Source organism: Tubulanus polymorphus, chromosome 8 (genome assembly GCF_964204645.1).
Source record: "Tubulanus polymorphus chromosome 8, tnTubPoly1.2, whole genome shotgun sequence".
In the NCBI taxonomy this organism is placed as follows: Eukaryota; Metazoa; Nemertea; class Palaeonemertea; order Tubulaniformes; family Tubulanidae; genus Tubulanus; species Tubulanus polymorphus.
This window is the reverse complement of record NC_134032.1, coordinates 13,264,561-13,285,260: the sequence shown is the minus strand read 5'-3', so window position 1 is coordinate 13,285,260 and position 20,700 is coordinate 13,264,561. Positions and strand designations below refer to the sequence as shown.

At 42.2% G+C, this 20,700-nt stretch overlaps 1 protein-coding gene across 2 annotated transcripts in view; it reads right to left on the bottom strand.

The window, feature by feature from the left end:
- The window catches only part of LOC141909502 (proton-coupled zinc antiporter SLC30A2-like), a 69,646-nt gene that overhangs the window by 36,346 nt on the left and 12,600 nt on the right, over positions 1 to 20,700 (bottom strand). The window contains exon 1 of one of the 2 annotated variants that reach the window (XM_074799903.1): positions 18,473 to 18,685. The exons of the other annotated variant lie outside the window; for it this stretch is intronic. Within the exon in view, the coding sequence (XP_074656004.1) occupies positions 18,473 to 18,669 (197 nt within the window). The 5' untranslated portion in view covers positions 18,670 to 18,685. Of the gene's footprint in view, positions 1 to 18,472; positions 18,686 to 20,700 lie in introns of those variants that run through there. 2 annotated transcript variants of the gene reach the window in all.

The window sequence follows — 20,700 nt, the reverse complement described above, 5'->3', positions numbered from 1 at the left end:
CGCGACGAGAGTCTCGCGAAGCCATCGGTTTACTAAATTATCCCACCAGGTACAGGTTGCCATTTCACGCAGTCAAGTTACTAGGCGATAACGGGAAAGCGTGCGTGGAGAGTGGATGGTCCGGAGATCTAAAACTAGATTCCTCTCTCTCTCTTTAATCAGAAAATCATCAGAGCAATTAGCCTCGTAAATGGAGGAGTACGCACCAACTAATCAAGTCTTAATTTCGACATAAAATTGCCTCAATTCCACGACAGTCACGACGCACCCCTCTGATATATAAGATGACCGCGACGTTACGAATATACGGTGCAAATTAGCACGTAATATTAACAGCCCGATTCCGGCCGGGCCAGCTCGCTCGGTTCCTCGCTTGCTAGTCTAATTTCACGGCCAAATTGGTCCAATCTTCTGAGCAGCTAGATACTTGATCATCCCACCATGAAATCAGGTTGTTTACGCAGAGCTATCGGACACATGTAAACATGCTTTCAGCGGATATTTTGCAAAGTATCGTTACCTAAACGCGTCCGCTAAAACTTAGAAGCTGCAACCATGCAGTATATTTATTTCCATTTCTAAAAAATGTTTAAGATAAGGCAGCCAACAATATTAACCCAATCAGCCGGTTCAGGTTAGTCGGAAGATTGTTTGAATGAACCGGAACCGAAATTTCCAATGTACTTCGATTTAAATAAAAAATTCTGTGAATTCGACAGTCGATCGCAAAAATATATCTGTACTTCGATTTCAAAATCAAACCACCTGTATCGCCCTTGGCAGGTGCGGCGGGTTTGTAAGGGACGCCAATTAAATAAATAATCGGATCAAACTCTATTTTAAGATTTAAAAAACTTAGAAACCGGATTTTCTTCATACAGATACGTATATCACGCCTTGCGTCCTTCCCTGCAGAGAGAGAGAGAGAGAGAGAGAGAGAGAGAGAGGGAGGGAGGGAGGGAGGGAGGGAGGAGGGAGGGAGGGAGGGAGGGAGGGAGGGAGGGAGGGAGGGAGGGAGGGAGGGAGGGAGGGAGGGAGGGAGGGAGGGAGGAGAGAGAGAGAGAGAGAGAGAGAGAGAGAGAGAGAGAGAGAGAGAGAGAGAGAGAGAGAGAGAGAGAGAGAGAGAGAGAGAGAGAGAGAGAGAGAGAGAGAGAGCGAGAGAGAGAGAAAGAAAGAATGGGAGTGGGCGGTTAAGTGGGAGATATAGGGTTAAGAAGGAAAGAGAGAGGACGGAGGCAGAGAAAGAAAAGGAGAAAGCAATGCACATTGATCATTATGGGTTCTCGGTGAACCCTGTCTAGTGGTCAGAACAAACGCAGTAGGCTCTCATCGGCAGCGAACCCTCTCTTCAGGAGAGCATCGAGTAGATCAGACACAATAAGTTCTTAAGCGCGGAAGAGCAGCGAGCCTTGAACGCGCAGAATAGAAATGATGAAAAAATACCATTGCTCATCCCAATGCAATTCTATTGGTCATATACGATGACCGATAAACGCCGACAGTGCCGTTTACCATCTTGAATAGGATCCAAATCCCAGCAGGCTGCATCCGACTCGAAACGAATGACAACTCGAACGCGAAAGGCGGAATTAGTCAGTTCTTGTTCGTGTCGCTACGCGGATTTGCGGGTAATTGAAAGTGTCTAACGAAATTATCGCGCGAATGAAACGACGCATCTTCAGCCGAAGGTCGTCGACCTGTACGCGCTAGTTTAACAACACTAAATATCACCTATAATTGTTATACATATTTCATCTATATTTCGAATTTCTTTATTGTTTTATGTCTCCATCTTATTACTCATTGTCTTCTGAGACTGTTTGTCTGTGTCAGAATGTGTTAATTGTTGTTTGTCTCACTGTCATGTCACTACTCGTCACCTTTGTTTTTGTATCATTTTCCATGTCTCAATCTGTCTGAATCTGTGTTATATAAATAGCTATGTGTAAAAATAAAGTCAGTCCAGTTTTGGTATTCCAAACTGATAGTTCGCTCGTTACTCTTTCGCTCTGTTCCGGATTTCCGACGTCGACCATTCTTCCAGAATAGGACTGAATATAGCTTTGCTAAACTAGCACACGGTCTTTCTTCAGTATAGCCTAACTCTAACCTACCCTAACTATAAACCCTAAACCGTAAACCCAGGCTGGTGCCGAAGGGGATGGGGTTCGGCGGTAGCGAACGAAATCCATAAAGCCTTGAAAGTACCACTTATAAAGCCAAGATTTTTCGAAATGGGAATACAATCGTAAATGTTTTTGGAAAATAAAAAGTAATCAATCCGTAAAATTGTTTCAATGAATATATTTTTAAATCTAACATCATGAAAATAGAAAGTGGGATATAGTTTAATTTTTGGTTATCGAAAAAACTCATATTTCTAAGATCTGTCCTTTCTCTAAGGTGCCCATTTTCACGGTGAATGAGTGCGAATTTTCTTTAAGCGCAATTCAAAGAAGCTCGACATGGGCCTGAAACCCAAGGCCATAGAATCTAATTTTCCGCCATTATTGTTTTTGTTGCTATCCGGTCCGATTACTGCGGCGTATGGCAAAAGCGCTAAGTATATACTAGACGACGAATCGATCAGAGGAGCCCAGACAGACACACCTGATGGTCAATGTTTTTTTTTCAAATCCTGTGCGGGGCTAAGTCGGCCGGCCGTGACTTGAAAGCGATAACTCCTGACTAATTAATGACTCGCACCTGTTATTGATCGCTTGCACCAACACCAAGTGCGGGATTATTAGAATCCGATTTTTATGCTGTTGCCAAGTCATATGTGTGCCAAAAGTCGCAGGGACAAAGATTGGCTGTTTTTAAAACTCAAACCGACCCGTAAATAATTTCAATATTTAGCGCCCCCTGGTGAACGTATACGAAAAAAAAACAATGACGCTGGAACCCAACACAAGAACACGTAAATCATCGACAGAGGGTCGACATTGGCTGTGGTTACGAAGCATGAATATAGTTACTGGTATAAATGAAAATTCCGGTGAGGCGAGTTCTTTTTGAGTATACTTTTGCGAGTGAATCTCATTTTACAGTTTTTAATCAGACCGAAAAAGAATGGGTCGTAGATAACGCATGATCGCTTGGCTGGGCTCGTCTCGCCTCGCCGCGCTCGAGTCATCCCTCCGATACTAGTTACGTAACTATAGCGAAGTTTTCGGCAAACTCCCCGAGGGTCGGAGAGAGCACGAACAACGAATAAATGTTCGTATTGGGACTCGACGAACTGATATAACGTATGAAATCTTAATCAAATATGGCATTCCCGCGGGGTGGCCGGGCCGGTTGGGAACCGGAGACAAACAAAAACAATTTATAAAATTCATCATTGCTTTACGCGAATGTTGATGACGGATTCTTTTATGATTCAAAGTGTAAATTATTTTGAAATCAATCTTGAAAAACTGGAGAGCAAAATTCACAACATTCATAATGTTAGAACCAGTTTAAACCAGTCGCATTATGAGGTATGTTCAGGAGTGATGAAACAATATAGCTATCAATTCCTGTTTTCCCGAATTGTTCACATCTTCGAAGTTTATTCAGGATGCATACATTTCGAAAAGATTCTGAATTAAGTCTGAATAGGGGAAAAAGTGATCTTCCTAAAACGTCAGGAAAATAGAATTTGCAGTGAGTGGTAAGTTGTTGATCACATACACTGTGACTCGTCTTCGTGATATTCCGGTGTGAAAAAGAGATTTTTCGGAAAATTGCGAAGAAAATCAGGAAAAAGATAATGTATCATGTGGTCGTCTCACCCTGGGGAGAAGTAACATCCGAGCAGCTGCTAGGCGCTCAGGAGTCATCTATCAGACCAGGTACCATTTACTCATAGGCGGAGAGAGGCAATGAGGATAAAGTCCAACGCACACGGCACCGAAAAAACGTTTTTTCTCGTGAAAAAAACGTTTTCGATGTTTTTTGCTATGCCGTGTGCAGGGGAGGCAAAACACAAAATGCCGAACTGAACAATGTTTTTCGCGAGCAAAAAACGTTTTTCACGAGCAAAAAAACGTTTTTCGCGAAACAAGCACTGCTTGATTTGCGAAAAACGTTTTTTGTAGACGCAAACGTTTTTCCCGTGTGCGTTGAACGTTTTATCGTTTGCGGGCAAAACGTTTTACGAAAAACCTTTTGTGAAAACGAGTTTTCTGTTTCGGCGAAACAAATGTTTTGCCGTGTGCGTTGGGCTTAAGTGTCTAGCCCGAGGACACTACGGTAATGTACAGGGTTCGAACCCACGAGTCGAGCGCTCTAACCACCTTGGCCACTCGGAAGCGTCCGAAACGAAACATCACAGATTTTGTTGTTAAATCTTCATTATTGTTGGTCTTTTACATACACACCACACACAGACTGCGATTGATTTCGACATTTTGCTGCATATTTCCCGACGTCGTTGTGTTGTTAACGCGGGCGAATAGACGTAAATCTGGTCGCTTTCGCTGACGGAGTTGATTACACTTGTGCCAGTCTGTAAATCACGACAAGACGCCGATCGCGCGATACGACCCTGATTCTAATTAGATAATGAAATCATCCCGCGCAATAGTCCCAATTAACGGGTCAATAGGCAATTAATGAAATCGGTTGCCGTCGCTGCCGGAGCTGCGAATTTTCTCGGTTATAAGTGCGCTGATTTATAAGACTCGTCGCAAACCGTCTCTTCTCACGATCATTTCAAGCGGATCGATTTTGCATATATACCGTAAAATCTAGTCACTCGCGCGGTGGTGACCATCTCGCATTCCAGCCTCCTCCTTGTCTGAGCATCATTTTAGATCGGTGGGAATTATTTTCTTACCCATCCCCGCGACTTCAACTACATTGCTCTCTTTAGCTTCGTTCCGGTTTGGCGGCAAAACTTTTAATTCGGATTTCCCGTAAACCGGACGAATTTTGTTGTTTCCAAATGATCCGAATTAAGCGGATTCTATACTTTATACCAAATACAGGCCGAGTGATACTCATTTGTATAAACGAGCGGGTGACTCCGGGCGAAATCGGTTTTGTTTGATACCGCGATCTAAATCAAGCACACGCAGACACCTCGCAGTCGAACTGTTTTAATACGTTCATCGAATACGGCTCCCATTTCAAAATAGCATGCACGGCTACTTCGTCGCAGATGTTTATGAAAATAACGTCGATTCGACGTTTTATGCCACAAAGAATTTAATATTATAGGCCCTATATATATATAAATATATAAATATATATATATATATATATATATAATATATATATATATATATATATATATATATATATATATATATATATATATATATATATATATATATATATATATATATATATATATATATATATATATATATATATATATATATATATATATATATATATATATATATATATATATGTATATGTATATACGGCAGCGATGTTTTACTTGAATCTCGAATTTCCAATAAACTGCTATCAACACTCGGCGCTATAAGGACACTTCTACCCGGCGGGCGCCGTCGAATATATTTCTCCAATTGATAATTAATTATTGCTCAAATAGCGAAAAATGATCTTTTCAGTTAATGTAATTGCTCGTTGTTTTTTTTTCTCTCACGAAATAACATCTTCGACATTATCATTTCTCCCCCTATTCAACTTAATATACTCATTGCTTTCACATCATCAGATGATTGGTCGGAGAGGGGTTCTACTCAGTCAGTTCTATATAGACCGCTGCCACCAGCTGTGAGGTAAACGGCGCATCGAAAACCTAACCTATTCTATTCGCGTACCACGCAGGAATAAGGTTCTCTGAGAATCTTAAGTGTCCGTTCTACTCGCTGCTGTAAGGAAAAGGGTTCGCTGAAAACATACAGTGCCTTTCAAATAACGGTGTTGTCAGCTTTTAGTCTAAGGTCATATGATAGAAAAGAGTTGTCAACTCATTCAAGGGCCTCAGTGCCTGTACTACACGCTACTGTTCTCTCCAACAGTGGAGCAGACGTGTCACGTGACTCCCGGGCTAGCGAAGAGGTAGTACGGCCTTCACATTGTTATTCGCGGTAACCATGGACTTATTACGCGTCATTAACAGAAACCCACAATATCGATTCGAACAAACAACTGTTATTGTTTTTTTTTCTTACGTTTCGGGCAGAATCTTTCCGCCCACCTTCGAGTTTATTTTCGCAAATGGCCGTTTTGCCGTGACCGAACAATACTGCAGTCGATGGTTTGTTACTGGAGATTAACATGTTCGGGAATGGATGTTCGTGGACAGACGCGGATTCGAGGAATGCACTTCATAACGCGACGGGATCGAGGTTCTGACGCGCTAACAACCAATCACGGTTACCGCATTAATGCCCGGAGTTGAGGCGCAAAATGGTCGCAATATTTACTGAAAGCCGATAACAGAAGGCAATATATTCTCGATATCTACGAGCGCTTAATTACTTTTATTCGTTCGATATTATCTGGGGGAATGATGATGGTGGTAGTGATGGTGGTGGAGGTGTAGTGGTGATGATGTGATGGTGGTGGTGGAAGTGGTGGTTGTGATGTTGGTGGTGGTGGTAGTAGTGTAATTGTGGTGGTAGTGGTAGGAGTCGTGTTGGTGGTGATTGTGGTGGTGGTGGTGGTGGTGGTGGTGGTGATGGTTATGGTGGAAGTGGTGGTTGTGATGTTGGTGGTAGTGGTGTAATTGTGCTGGTAGTGGTAGGAGTGGTAGTTGTGATGATTTTGATGTTGGTAGTAGTGGTGGTGATGGTGGTAGTGGTGTTATGACGGTAGCGATGGTTTTGATAGTGGTGGTGGTGGTGGTGGTGGTGGTGGTGATTGTGGAGGTGGTAGTGGTGTAATTGTGGTGGTAGTGGTAGGAGTGGTGGTTGTGATGATTTTGATGTTGGTAGTAGTGGTGGTGATGGTGGTAGTGGTGTTATGGCGGTTGCGATTGTTTTGATGGTGGTGGTGGTGGTGGTTGTGGTGGTGGTGGTGATTGTGGTGGTGGTGTTTAAATATGTTCAGATCATCGATTTCCCGAACTTCTGAATCCAAAGAGTTCCGCAAAAATGAAACAATGCCGCATCTTGCAATGCAACTTCGTTGCCACAACTGCAATCCCCAATTGCCGCAGTAAGCGCCGGAGACTCCCCATTGACCGCCGACTACATATTATTATCGACGCGGTCGTAACTAAGCAGTATAAAGTGACAATGAGTTATTTATTTATGTCATCTCGGCGAGTATTTCCTGTATCGGTGCAGATTCTCTCACGTGCTCTCACTCGTTTCATCCTCTTGTGAGAACGCACGAAACGATGTTTATATCGTCTGCATCGTCACGCGATTGTATATTGTAAATCACGGTTACGCTATTTCCCGTCCATATACTCGGTACAGCTCGATCCGCCATAAACCCGAACAATTTACTATCGTGTAGGAGTACACCTACTCTATTCCCAAACTGACTGCCCCTTAGTAACATCGATGAATCGTAAAATAAGGCAATATTTGTAAAATAGGAAATAGATTATTTTTTTTTTATCTTAAAATAGGGATTGTCCCCATTATTTATTTATTTGGCTGGTAAATTTTGTTTGATTTTTCGATTAAGTGTCCCTTACAGACCCACCACACCTGCCGGGAGCGAAACAGAGGGTTTGATTTTGAAATCGGAAATCGAAGTACAGATATAGGAAATAGATTATGAACTAGACCTAAAAATGCTATGTTGATTAAGGCTAATTTTTTTAGGAGGTATTTGCTAGGGAAAAAGAACTTGACAAACGACCGTTTTAGGCAGGTTTCGATTGACCTCGATGCCAGTTTCAAAGTCATGGCTTATCCCAGCTATCATTGGCTCATATACAAACCACCTGACGCTGCTGAAATGCGTAACGCAATCTGATTGGTCTACGATATACTTGGTTATTCATCATCTTTGTAATAATCTAACTATTGTTAATTATGCACTTGTCATAAAAGTATTCTTCTTTGACAATAAAGTTTCTAATAATATGATTATATAAACGAGGTATCCCAGCTTTTTTCAATCGTTCTCTAAACTAAAATACAGGGGCAGCTCCCGGGACTTTATCCCCACCCAACTTACGATACATTTCGTTATCTCGATCTGCACCCTCGCATTGTGAATTGCGATCAAATTTCTAGGAGAAAACTCTAGACGAAAAATAATTTTGTGACAAAAAACCTTTCATGTGGAATAACACGTCTATATCATGTGATAATACGAATCATAATCAACAGAGTTCATCGATAGCGGCGTCTATAAATAAACACTTCAAACGGTTAACCGTCTAATCACTGTAGGGTGTGGTAGCCGACATCAAAGCGAAATAACCTCGTTATAGGATATATCACAGAGACGCGTTAAAACAACGGAACACTCAAAGATAGTGATTCCGAGACGACAATGCGCTCAAGACATCGATCTCTCCTTCGGGAGAGCACGGGGCGATGTCTCAAAGCCTAATCGACGATTCCGACGAAACCGTATTTTATGATCGGAAATCTAACGACGGGTAAAGATGATAATGATAAGAGGAAATTGGTCTATAAGCCCGCAACGACGGCTCGGTTTCATAGTCCCTGTGTTACGCATACGACAAGCTGTTAAACAATTGACCAAGTGGGCCAGTTCAATTGGTCAGGTAAGCACGCCTGATCAGGACCCGGGTTCGATCCCGTTGCGTGTGCGCGTGATTTCATGATCACTTCTCTCAATCGTTAGAGTAACACCAAAATTGATCTTAAATCTTATAAGTTGATAGATTGTCTATGATTCCCAGATTATTACCCAGATGATCCACGCCTAACGAAACTGTCCCTAGGACTTTGATTCAAGGTGATTTATTCTCGTGAAAAAAAAACTTTCTGTTAAGTATTTACGCGTGCCATTTCAGCGGCGAGCTAAGTCGACAACATCGCTTTTAACCGAGAAAACTATAGTTTATACCGAGTTGCTAACTCGTCGAGCTTTTTAAACTTATATATATCCGCAGGACGTTTCCCGCATATATCAGTATCTAAACAGGAGGTTATTTAATGTTAACCAGAGTACCATGGTAACCGGTAATATTTTTACGGACCACTCGAAGAGAAATTTACATTACTACCCCGGTGTAACAGAAAATAGACACATATCTCTCTCGCGGGGTTTCAGTCGGATGGGATGAGGCCATGTGCTCAATATCGCCATTTTAATCATAGATTAAATCTAAAAACACGAATGTCGCATCGCAATTTTTCTCCCTGCAGAGCCCCCGAAGACCGCGCGCAGTTTTATGGAGATATCATCTTCAAAACGCGTCAAAATATATCCGAAACTATGTCTAAAAATCGTCGATTTTAATTGAATCGGGTTGAATCATAGAATTTAGTGGATTGTAACCATCCACAACACACGCGTTTAGATGAATTAGGAAATAATGACGCCCAAATTGATGAGACCAGTACGTGAAACACTGACTGGGCCATATTCGGTTTTCGTGTCTGTCGACCAGTGGTCGGAACTAATAACCGAATGCGCTTAATTTCCGATCTATTTCCGGAATATATAGTTCCGACTGACTGACATTTCGATTTCACTTAGTTCGACTATAGTGGACTAACTCCGATAATAGAAGTTCGCCCTGACTGATTTACCCGATTAACGAGGAACCGGTTGACTGACTGCTACCACCAGGATTCAAAGCGATAAACTGATGAGAGGTCAGGACGTAAAAGACTGATTGAACGCTGCCACCGGGATTCAAACCCACGAATCCTGGATTCGAAATCGTAAAAAATCCATTGGAAATTCAACAGGAGCAGACACCGTTCTGCTGTATTCAACATACTCCCGCTGGGTTAATACGAACTAAAATATATGATGCGTAAAGGCTTTGACCTAAACAAATAGATATATGTCGTTCCTGGCGGACAGTGAGTTCATGCTGAATTATGTATCCCATGAACAAACATCCCACTCACGGTTATACATATATATATATGTGGAGATTGTCGAGGAGAGAGAGGGAGAGAGCGAGAGAGAGGGAGAGAGAGAGAGAGAGAGGGAGAGAGCGTGTCCTTGTATTGAACACTATACGGAAGAAGGTCAATATGAAATATTCATACACATTGGTTCACCTGGAACATGCTGTTATAACCTGTTGTAACAACGCAGCTGTGGGGTGGGGATTTCACCGATAGTTCAACATTGCAGTAAATTTTCTAGAAAGCACTTTGCATCAGGACTTTATTTGTTACTTGGAGATTGCACCGAAAGCAGTTTAACTTTAAAATCTTCCGCGGGGTGCCCCTAGGCCCCTTGTCTGTCGTGGATTACCGGTATGTCTTTTTTAGAAGTTGTACTACCCTCGACAATGGTCGCTGGACATTTCAGTTCCCATTTCATTTTGTCATCTTCGGAATATGTCAGTCGATTGGTTGTAAACCAAGACGTTGATTTTCTGTCACTGATCTAAGTGGGGGTTCGATCAAAAGTTGCTAATTGAGTCTCTATCGAGTTGGTGACGTGGTCAAACAGCGCGCGTTTGGTCAAGACACCGCTCACTGAAGCCGATCCCGGGCAGAGATCATCGGTTCGTATAATCAGTTAGGTCTGCGTTAAGTAAACTCATGTCGAAAAGATTCCCGATCAAAAACGTCGCGGACTCGTCTCCTTACGATCTGATCGTATCTTAAAGCTATAAGCTCAGGTCAACACGTCATACTATTTCTACGAAAAGAATCGGCGCTCAGCGGTCACGTTAGTACTAACGCAGTTCATGCGACGATCTAGTTCGGGTCTTAAGACGTCACGCTATAGCGAGCGACGTGTATACATATATATAGATATACATATGCAGTTGTCATTAAGATTCCGAAGAAACAAAGCGTCCCCATGGAGTGCGGGCCCACGCGTGTCGAGCAAACTAATTCCTGGCCCGTCGTGTCTAAAGCGCGCGCTGCAATCAACGACTCCATCGCGCACGCCGCATCAGCCGGTCCTCGGAGTGCAGTTGGTGAGTTCTTTTTGACGCCAGGAATTACACTCCATAAATTACAAGCTCCGACGTATTTATGTAGATACTGGTAAAACATGGGGAACAGATTAATCAGTTGTAGCGCTCATAGAATTAACTCAGTTTGTGTAAAATTTTCCACCAACAATTCATAATATTCGTTTTTATGGTTTTCTTCGATTTTATGGTCAATTTTACTGTTTCTTTGGGGTTTAGTTCTAGTTTTCTATTTCTTAGGTTTGAATAAGTTATGCCTCGATAAAGTGCAAAGTCAAAAGGTTTATAGACTCGGTAAAAAGATAAAACGCAAAAACCCGCGAAATTGAACCCACGTATGACTGTGTAACTGGGGGACACGGTCAAATCATGGACTCTAAAACACAACTGAGTGCAAAATTTAACCCGCACAACTGTGGAATTGAGTTTAGAGTTAAAACCCTAAAAACTCCGTAGCTGGATTCCGACACAAACCAAACCCACACAACCGAGGAACTGGGTCCAGAGTCGAATTAAACCCACACAACTGTGGAACTGGGTCCAGAGTCGAATCAAACCCACACAACTGTGGAACTGGGTCCAGAGTCGAATTAAACCCACACAACTGGGGAACTGGGTCCAGAGTCGAATCAAACCCACAAAACTGTGGAACTGGGTCCAGAGTCGAATCATACCCACACAACTGTGGAACTGGGTTCAGAGTCGAATCAAACCCACACAACTGTGGAACTGGGTCCAGAGTCAAATCAAACCAACACAACTGTGGAACTGAGTTCAGAGTCGAATCAAACCCACACAACTGTGGAACTGGATCCAGAGTCGAATCAAACCAACACAACTGTGGAACTGGGTTCAGAGTCAAATCAAACCCACACAACTGTGGAACAGGGTCCAGAGTCGAATTAAACCCACACAACTGTGGAACTGGGTCCAGAGTCGAATCAAACCCACACAACTGTGGAACTGGGTCCAGAGTCGAATCAAACCCACACAACTGTGGAACTGGGTCGGGAGTCGAATCAAACCCACACAACTGTGGAACTGGGTCCAGAGTCAAATCAAACCAACACAACTGTGGAACTGGGTTCAGAGTCGAATCAAACCCACACAACTGTGGAACTGGGTCCAGAGTCGAATCAAACCCACACAACTGCGGAACTGGGTTCAGAGTCGAATCAAACCCACACAACTGTGGAACTGGGTTCAGAGTCGAATCAAACCCACACAACTGTGGAACTGGGTCCAGAGTCGAATCAAACCCACACAACTGCGGAACTGGGTTCAGAGTCGAATCAAACCCACACAACTGTGGAACTGGGTTCAGAGTCGAATCAAACCCACACAACTGTGGAACTGGGTCCAGAGTCGAATCAAACCCACACAACTGCGGAACTGGGTTCAGAGTCGAATCAAACCCACACAACTGTGGAACTGGGTCCAGAGTCGAATCAAACCCACACAACTGTGGAACTGGGTCCAGAGTCGAATCAAACCCACACAACTGTGGAACTGGGTTCAGAGTCAAATCAAACCCACACAACTGTGGAACTGGGTCCAGAGTCGAATCAAACCCACACAACTGTGGAACTGGGTCCAGCGTCGAATCAAACCCACACAACTGTGGAACTGGGTTTAGAGTCAATACATTGGATGTCAGGGACAAGCGATGGAAGCGGAAAAACCCAGTTGACTGTCGATTTTACGTCCACAATGACGCATGTCGTTAACGATGCCCATTATTATCACTAACACCGGGGTTCACGCCGAGAATCAACCCATCGATTCTTCACAAAACATAGAGAAAAAATTGTTATCCATTTCGTTGAATATAGGAACGTATGAACAGATATATACATGCGACTTTATCGTACATTTCAGGTGAGCTGCAATTTGCGATATTCGTTCAAACTAATTCATTATTTAAATATTAACTGACTCTCATACTCGCATGTACTACAAACACGTGACTAATTTGAAATGCGTTTAAACGTCATTTTCGTCACGATAGATATGAATGTATACAAATAAATGCGGGGACACGTGAATTCTATTTCACTGAAACAATTGTGGAACTGGGTTCGTTATTGAGATTATTAAGGAACTGGATTAAACTCACGTAACTCTATAAACTGTTCACGAGACAAATAAAACCCAGACAACTGGCTGGAATTGGGATCGGAGTCTAATGAAACTACGCATAACTGGGAAATTGATTTCAAAATCAAATTAAACCCACACAACTGTGGAACTGGTTCAAGAGACGAATTTAAACACGGTAAAACTGTGGAGATTGGTCCAGAATCAAATCAAACCAACACACTGTGGAACTGGATTCAGAGACAGATTAAACCCACAAAACTGTGGAACTGAGCCCGGGATCAAATTAAATCACACAATTGTGAAACTGGTTCAAGATACAAGTTAAAACCCCGACACAGCTGTAGAACTGGATCCGAGTCAAACCGAATCCCACAAAACAGTCGAACTGGGTAGAGAATCATTAAACCCCACACAACTGTGGAATTGGGTAATATATCATCAAATAGGTCATAATCAAATTTCAACCGATGATTATATTGCTAAAACGGTTATAATTAACGCGAAAGCCATTCATGTATTTCCCGATACGGTTTGAAAATCGTATCACGGCTTGCAATATTAATTCGATTTAACACGCGTTATAATATGTGAATCGAATGAGTGATCCCTCGTCCGGGCACAGAACATCGCGTGTTCGTGTGATAGCCATAATGATACGAGTATAACAATGACCACTCGGTTTGATCGCGGTATTTAAACAAGTTTCAAGTTTCAAGTTTAGTTTATTGCTCCAAAAAGATATACAATTTTTCCGAGCATAACAAAATAGTATAAATAGTATAAATATAAAAGCTGGCAAACTTGTACATATTAATAGCCCTAGATAACAGCCGTGTAGCAGTCGTAATATATTTAGAAAGACTGTAATACAAGTTTTCATTACTGAGCAATTGCTTGAATTTATAATGATTTTCGCCAATTCTATATCTGTATATACAAAATACAAAATTCTAATAGCGTTGAAAAAATCGCACTTCAGTATGAAATGATATTCGTCCCCAATAGTATTCTCGTAACATTTATTACAAACTTCGTTCGTTCCGTGGTTTGTTTTCATATCTAACACCAGTCTCTATTGGTAATTTATGGTTGGAACATCTAAATCTATACATAGTGAGATTCTTAAACTTCGTGGTAGTGATGAAAGATATTTTTCTTGTCCCCGATCAGTTTTGAATATTCTATACACAGCTTGACAAATTGAACACAGTTTGTTACCGACTGTGGAGGCGAATTTCCTCGGCAAGTCGGACGATTCGCCTGCGATTGGATTCGAAAAAACAAGGTTGACATATTTTAAGGCGAATTCGGTACAATATCGTTTCGCTGATTAAAATGATCTGGGCCCAGTTCTGTAGATTGGTATTACTAAACATAGGGCCCAGTTCCATAGTCATGGCTTAGAGTCTAAGACCAACTTAGTTCTATAGCCAATCTAACAACTTAAGACCAGTCTTACGATTTAAGACCACTTATGGACTTAAGTCACGACTGTGCAACTGGCCCCTGGGGCTATAACTCAATTCGTTTTTAATTCAGTTAACCCTCGGGTTTAAGTTAGCACCAGTCTGTAAAACTGACCCCAGATGGTTCAGTACACGGGCACGCGCCGATGGTTTGCGATACAGTTCCTGTGTTTAGTATGCGTGTTTTTTTTTTGTCGAATCTATTCGGCAAAGGTGATTTTAAACTCGGCGAGTTTTGCAATTGCCGATTCAAAAATCGATGATAACTTCGGGAACGTTTGATTTCCACGTGATGAATTGATACGCCGAGTGAGTTCGTGTGTATAGGTTTTTTTTCAGATGGATGAGACTTTTTGCGATATTAGGCTTCATTTCGGGGCATACAATAGTGCAGATCGTTCAGGTCTTTGTGGCGGAAAACGTAGACTTCGACTGACCAGCCGATACTTCAGCGGTTCATATTCAACCCGTTAGGGGTCGCTTTTATAGACTGGTATAACGGGAGTTAACTCAATTGAAAATGAATTGAGTTAGAGCCCCTGGGTTAAAGTTAATACCAGTTCATAAAACTGGGCCCAGGGCACAATTTTTCTCACGGCAGCAACCCACATTCGCTATCGGCTTCTTAATGATCTACTATCTGAGATCTTACGTCCCTCTTCTCTTGGCTAAAATGGCCGTGGCTCCCGGTCTAGATCTGTCACAAGCTTAAACAACGATTACAGAAAACTTTAAAGCGATTCGCCCTGTAATTGCGGTATGTGAATACGGTTTGACTTCATGCTACGCCCCTGCATGTGGTAGGCAGCAACAAAATGTGCACCACTGACCGACTGGCAAAATGTCCCCAGGAGTTTTCGAAGCTAACGCAAGTGGCGATTCGGATAGACGTCATGAAAAGAGTGTTGTGCCGTGGTGAAAATTGGCAATTACGGTAACGACCAGACGATTGTGTTCTGTAATTCGTCAGCCAGACATATCTCGCCCAGACAGGGACCGAGAAAAGTTACAAGATAACAAAAACAACGCGAACATAAATGACTAAGCAAACAGATTATAGCCGTTGGTACAGGGGGAAACATCGTTATCACGGGCAACATCGAACCATCAAAAATCGACATCAGAATATATGATTAACATTTCTCATTGAACTTACTTGAAACCGTATACAAAAGCACGCGTGTATATTTCAGTAATAGGTCTCACGTTCTGTTTTGTTGATCACGAGGCAAATTTAAAACGACAAAAAATGTGGAAATTACAGTAAAAAGTCGAATAATGTCCCACGCAGTTTTGAGGAACTGGGTTCAGAGTCGAGTCAAATAGAACACAACTGTGGAAATGGGTCCAAAGCCAAGTTAAATCTACGCAAATGTGGAACTTGATTCAATGCCAAATTAAACCTACACAACTGTGGAACTAGGCTCGGAGTCAAATTAAATCTACAAATATGTGGAACTGGGTCCAGAGTCAAATCAAATTCACAGGTCTAATGATGGTAATAATACGAAATATGCAAATAAATATCCATTGCTTTTAATTTGCTGAACGAGGTTTTTTTCCAATGTAAAAAAGACTAGTTAAAAAGTAAAACATTCGTAAAATCACTGCACCTTTTTTCAACGTCGTAAAACGACGTTACGTCCAGGAGTTTCGTTTCCATATTTGGATATATAATGTTTTTCTGATTGAGAAGTTCAGTAGTAATCCACACCGCAAACTCGATTATTCTCTAAAACCTGCTGGATTTTTTTAAACCCAATTCCGATTCAAAATATTCCACCACGAGGCTTATTATTCCAATGGAACCAGAGGTATGAGCATAAATGGGAATCTCGGGCCGAGTGCCCGGGCAGGACGGTACTCATTGTCCTCGGCGGATTTTGTTATATTGTACGTTATAACATCGTTACTAAAATCAACTATTGTTATCACGCGCGGCCGCTTTCGGACTAGTCCAATCTTAATGACGAACGACGATTGAACTTTCAAACACTTCTGAGAACCAAACGCAGCGCGAGACGAGGTGTTAGAATACGAATAAGTTGAAAATGGGGAAAATTCTATCGAAACGGGCCGAGTTCGTGAAATACAGAAGACTCCGTCTCTTACTGCGGTAAAACTGGTGCTGGTAAAATCATACCCTGAGTTAGAGTGAAATACTGAGTAAGAATCTGATAAATACAGTAGACTCCGTCTCTTACTGCGCGGCTAAATTGAGACTGGTAAAATTCTACCCCGAGTTGGTGTCAAATACTGTGTAAAAATCTGAGAAATAGACAAGACTCCGTCTCTTACTGCGGTAAAACTGGTGCTGGTAAAATTCGATCCCGATATGGTGTTAAATGCTAAGTAAGAATTTTAGAAATACAGTAAACTCCGTCCCTTACTGCCGCGGTAAAGTTGAGACTCAAACAAATTCTATCCCAGGAGTTGGTGTTAAAAGACAAAAAGAAACACGCGTGAATTATAAATACTGCGGGTTATAATCTATTCTTCATGTCGGAATGCAAGACTTCTCAAAACGATACAAGCTCTCTCCCTCTCCCTCTCCCTCTCCCTCTCCCTCTCCCTCTCCCTCTCCCTCTCCCTCTCCCTCTCCCTCTCCCTCTCCCTCTCCCTCTCCCTCTCCCTCTCCCTCTCCCTCTCCCTCTCCTCTCCCTCTCCCTCTCCCTCTCCCTCTCCCTCTCCCTCTCCCTCTCCCTCTCCCTCTCCCTCTCCCTCTCCCTCTCCCTCTCCCTCTCCCTCTCCCTCTCCCTCTCCCTCTCCCTCTCCCTCTCCCTCTCCCTCTCCCTCTCCCTCTCCCTCTCCCTCTCCCTCTCCCTCTCCCTCTCCCTCTCCCTCTCCCTCTCCCTCTCCCTCTCCCTCTCCCTCTCCCTCTCCCTCTCCCTCTCCCTCTCCCTCTCCCTCTCCCTCTCCCTCTCCCTCTCCCTCTCCCCTCTCCCTCTCCCCTCTCCCTCTCCCTCTCCCTCTCCCTCGGACGGATTTTTACGCAAATCTACTGTGACTGTGACACTTAAACGTACGCTGTATATCAATTATTAAGCGATAGATACAAGTCAAATACAATAAGCCACTGTAAATGTATCCGCTAATACCCTTGCCAATTCTAAAACAATGAAACGAGCTTTATCGCGGAATATCATCTATTCGCTAAGTAGCTGTGTCGTCCGACAGTACCCATTGAGACCGAGATGGACCGCGTTGTGACGTCATCAATTACATCAACCATTATCTGTACTTAATTACAACAAACTATATACGCCATACGTCTCCGGGGACAGATAGGTATAACGGCAACAACTATATCTTTATCTAAAATGTACACGCACAAACACACACACACACGTTCAGAAATGTAACCGTCGGCAACACTAGATGGCGCGACGAACAGTCGGTTTTGATGCAACCCTCCCTGATATCATTGACTAACGAAAATTGTACTTGTCTTTATTTGTATATGTTTTAATATTTGTGTTCATATAATTCATAACTTCGTTTTTTTCTGTCCTGTTATGCATACGATACTCCGATCTAAACCAAATTATTCGTTCTATCATCCATAATTTAGTTGCGATTTAGGCGATTAAACTTGATTGAATTAATCCATAAAATAGTTATGAATCGAAAATGTGAATGTAGTAAATCCAAATGTGAAGAATAGACGTGTAATCAAATTTCAAAATCAACCACATGGTCGTTGTTCGGGTTGTTGTTTTGTAAGGGACGACCTTGAAGGAAAACAGCTCAATAATTAACCCAGTCGAGACAGGTTATGAATAGAAAAAGGTGAATATTTGGACGTGGCTTCAATTTCATAGACCCGTCTTTTATTATTCACCAGGCACTAAAAAGAAAAAGGCAATTCAATATTCGAAGTACATGTACGACTTACTTTATTATGCACGAGCTGCCCTTCTTTTTTGTTGGCCGGGTCAAGGGCTGGGTCAGGTCCGATTCGATCATGCATTGAGCGTTCTCCTTGTCGATTTTGTGAAGTGTACTGGTGCCCGCTAGACGGCGCCCGCACGGCGCTTCCTGCAGCCGTAACGGTTTCGAATTATTCGCCGCTCCGTTCCGATTCATTTTCATTCGCCGAAAAGTTCCCCGAATCGCGATCGAACAATATTCAAAACGATAATTTCGACGATTCCAAACGAACCAGTAAACGTTAAGCTCCAACTTTTGAATTTGAAATGAATAACGGTTTCTAACGGTCTTCTCAGTGTAAAGACGCTTCTCGCGCCCGGATTTCTTCCCGCAGTCCCGGTATATGGCAACAAGTTGTCTTATAAAGTTTTCTCATCCAGACGTTTCCTTTTCTGAAATACCACAGTTCATATTTCCACACTTCTTCGCCGTCAAGTCTCTGACTACACGCGCTCGCTATTGCAGGTCCAGCTAATCAAACCTCAAAATGACTAGCTTCGCGTCTGCATTGATGAACATCAGATTTTTTAAAGTAAGGACGGGTACAATTTCGTTCACACCGCTTATTCTAAATTGCTCGCTATAATTTTTTCCGGGCTATTTTTATTCTTCAGACGCAGCGAAAAAAAAACAGTCGCTACGAACAAAATTATTTCGACATTAATTCAAACCGAAGTTTTTCACTATTGCTATATCGTTATGTTTGCTTTTTGTTTTTGGTTTTGAGCGAAATAATCTATTAGTCAAATACCTGTTTTATTTGCATTTAGAATATAACGGTTTTCTGTTTAACTTTCAAACGAAGCAATCGAAGTTAAACACCAATCACATTTGAAATTCTAAATACAATGTTTTTCTCTAATTCCGAATTCTAAAGAGTCATACAGTTCAATCACATTTGAATCTAAAATGTAGCGTTTGTTCCGTTTTGAACTTCACAGTCGTAGCAACGTTACACACACATTGCATATGAAAATTTTGAATTTTGAATATAACGGTTTGTAACGGTCTCGGTTCACGCTCTTGAAAACGCCGTATAGCAGCGGATTAATGAATGCATACGAAACGAAAATTAAAGTTTACTTACGAACAAAATATCAACACAGTTACGGTTGGCCAGAAAATCAGTCAATTCATGGTTTAAGCGGAAAATCCCATGGCGCAGGCACACAACAGGGCCACAGGCAGGTTCGCGAAAAATCTCCCGAAAAACTGTCAACGATTGATCAACGTTCGAAAAAAAGTCCGCTTATCGTGAATAAAAAACTTCCTTGCGCGCGGAGGTTCGGAAGATTCGAAGATTCTCGACGAGTTAGCGCCGAGTGGCTCGGCACAAGCGATCCAGTTAGCTACTAAACTCGGACCGGAGGATTAGCGAAATATCCAGCCCGGTGGTGTAAAGGAATGAGAATGCGCCAAGAGAAGCTGCAGCAGCTGCAACAGCGCTGTCGAGGAGGTTGCGTGCTGAGTGATGATGCGATGTCGACGCGAGTTTGCGTCAAACTGCCGCTGATACTTTGCGGTGTAACGATGAGTGTATCGGTCTATGAGAAACACGCGTGTCGTACAACTTAGATAAATTCACATTCTGCAGACTGCAGTTAACATATATCAATCTCAGTCTAGAGTTAACAAATAAAAACCCACAGTTTTTACCCACAGTTTGTTTTTAAACTGTAAGGAAAATAAACTGTTTTTACAGATCTAACTGTGGGTTTTTATTTGTTATCACATTCTCTTATTGTCAGCTATCTATCGACGATGCTAAACCGAAGAAGCGGTAATGGCCGGAACACGGCGGTCCTACGGTAATTTCACCAAAAACCTTAGTGTCTGGTTATGTTTTAGGCGGTGTACGAGTCCTTCGTAACTACCCACTTCCAGGACTGGGCGAACTATCAATCTGCTGTCTGGACACGTCATGTTCAGACATTTTAAAATAAAAATGAACCATAAACACCAGAAACTTAATCAGTGTACACTTTCAAAAACTGATCGTCTTCACTTCACAATGTACACCACTTCGCCCGAGACATTTCACATTGAAAATGAACTACAAACATCGGATATTGGATATTTCATCAGCACACTTCAAAAACTGATCGCGCATGTTTTATACAATGGTGAAGTTCTGCTCCACCATTAATACCTATACATTGAAAATGCGGTTTCCTCTCTAGCCCGCTGATGCTC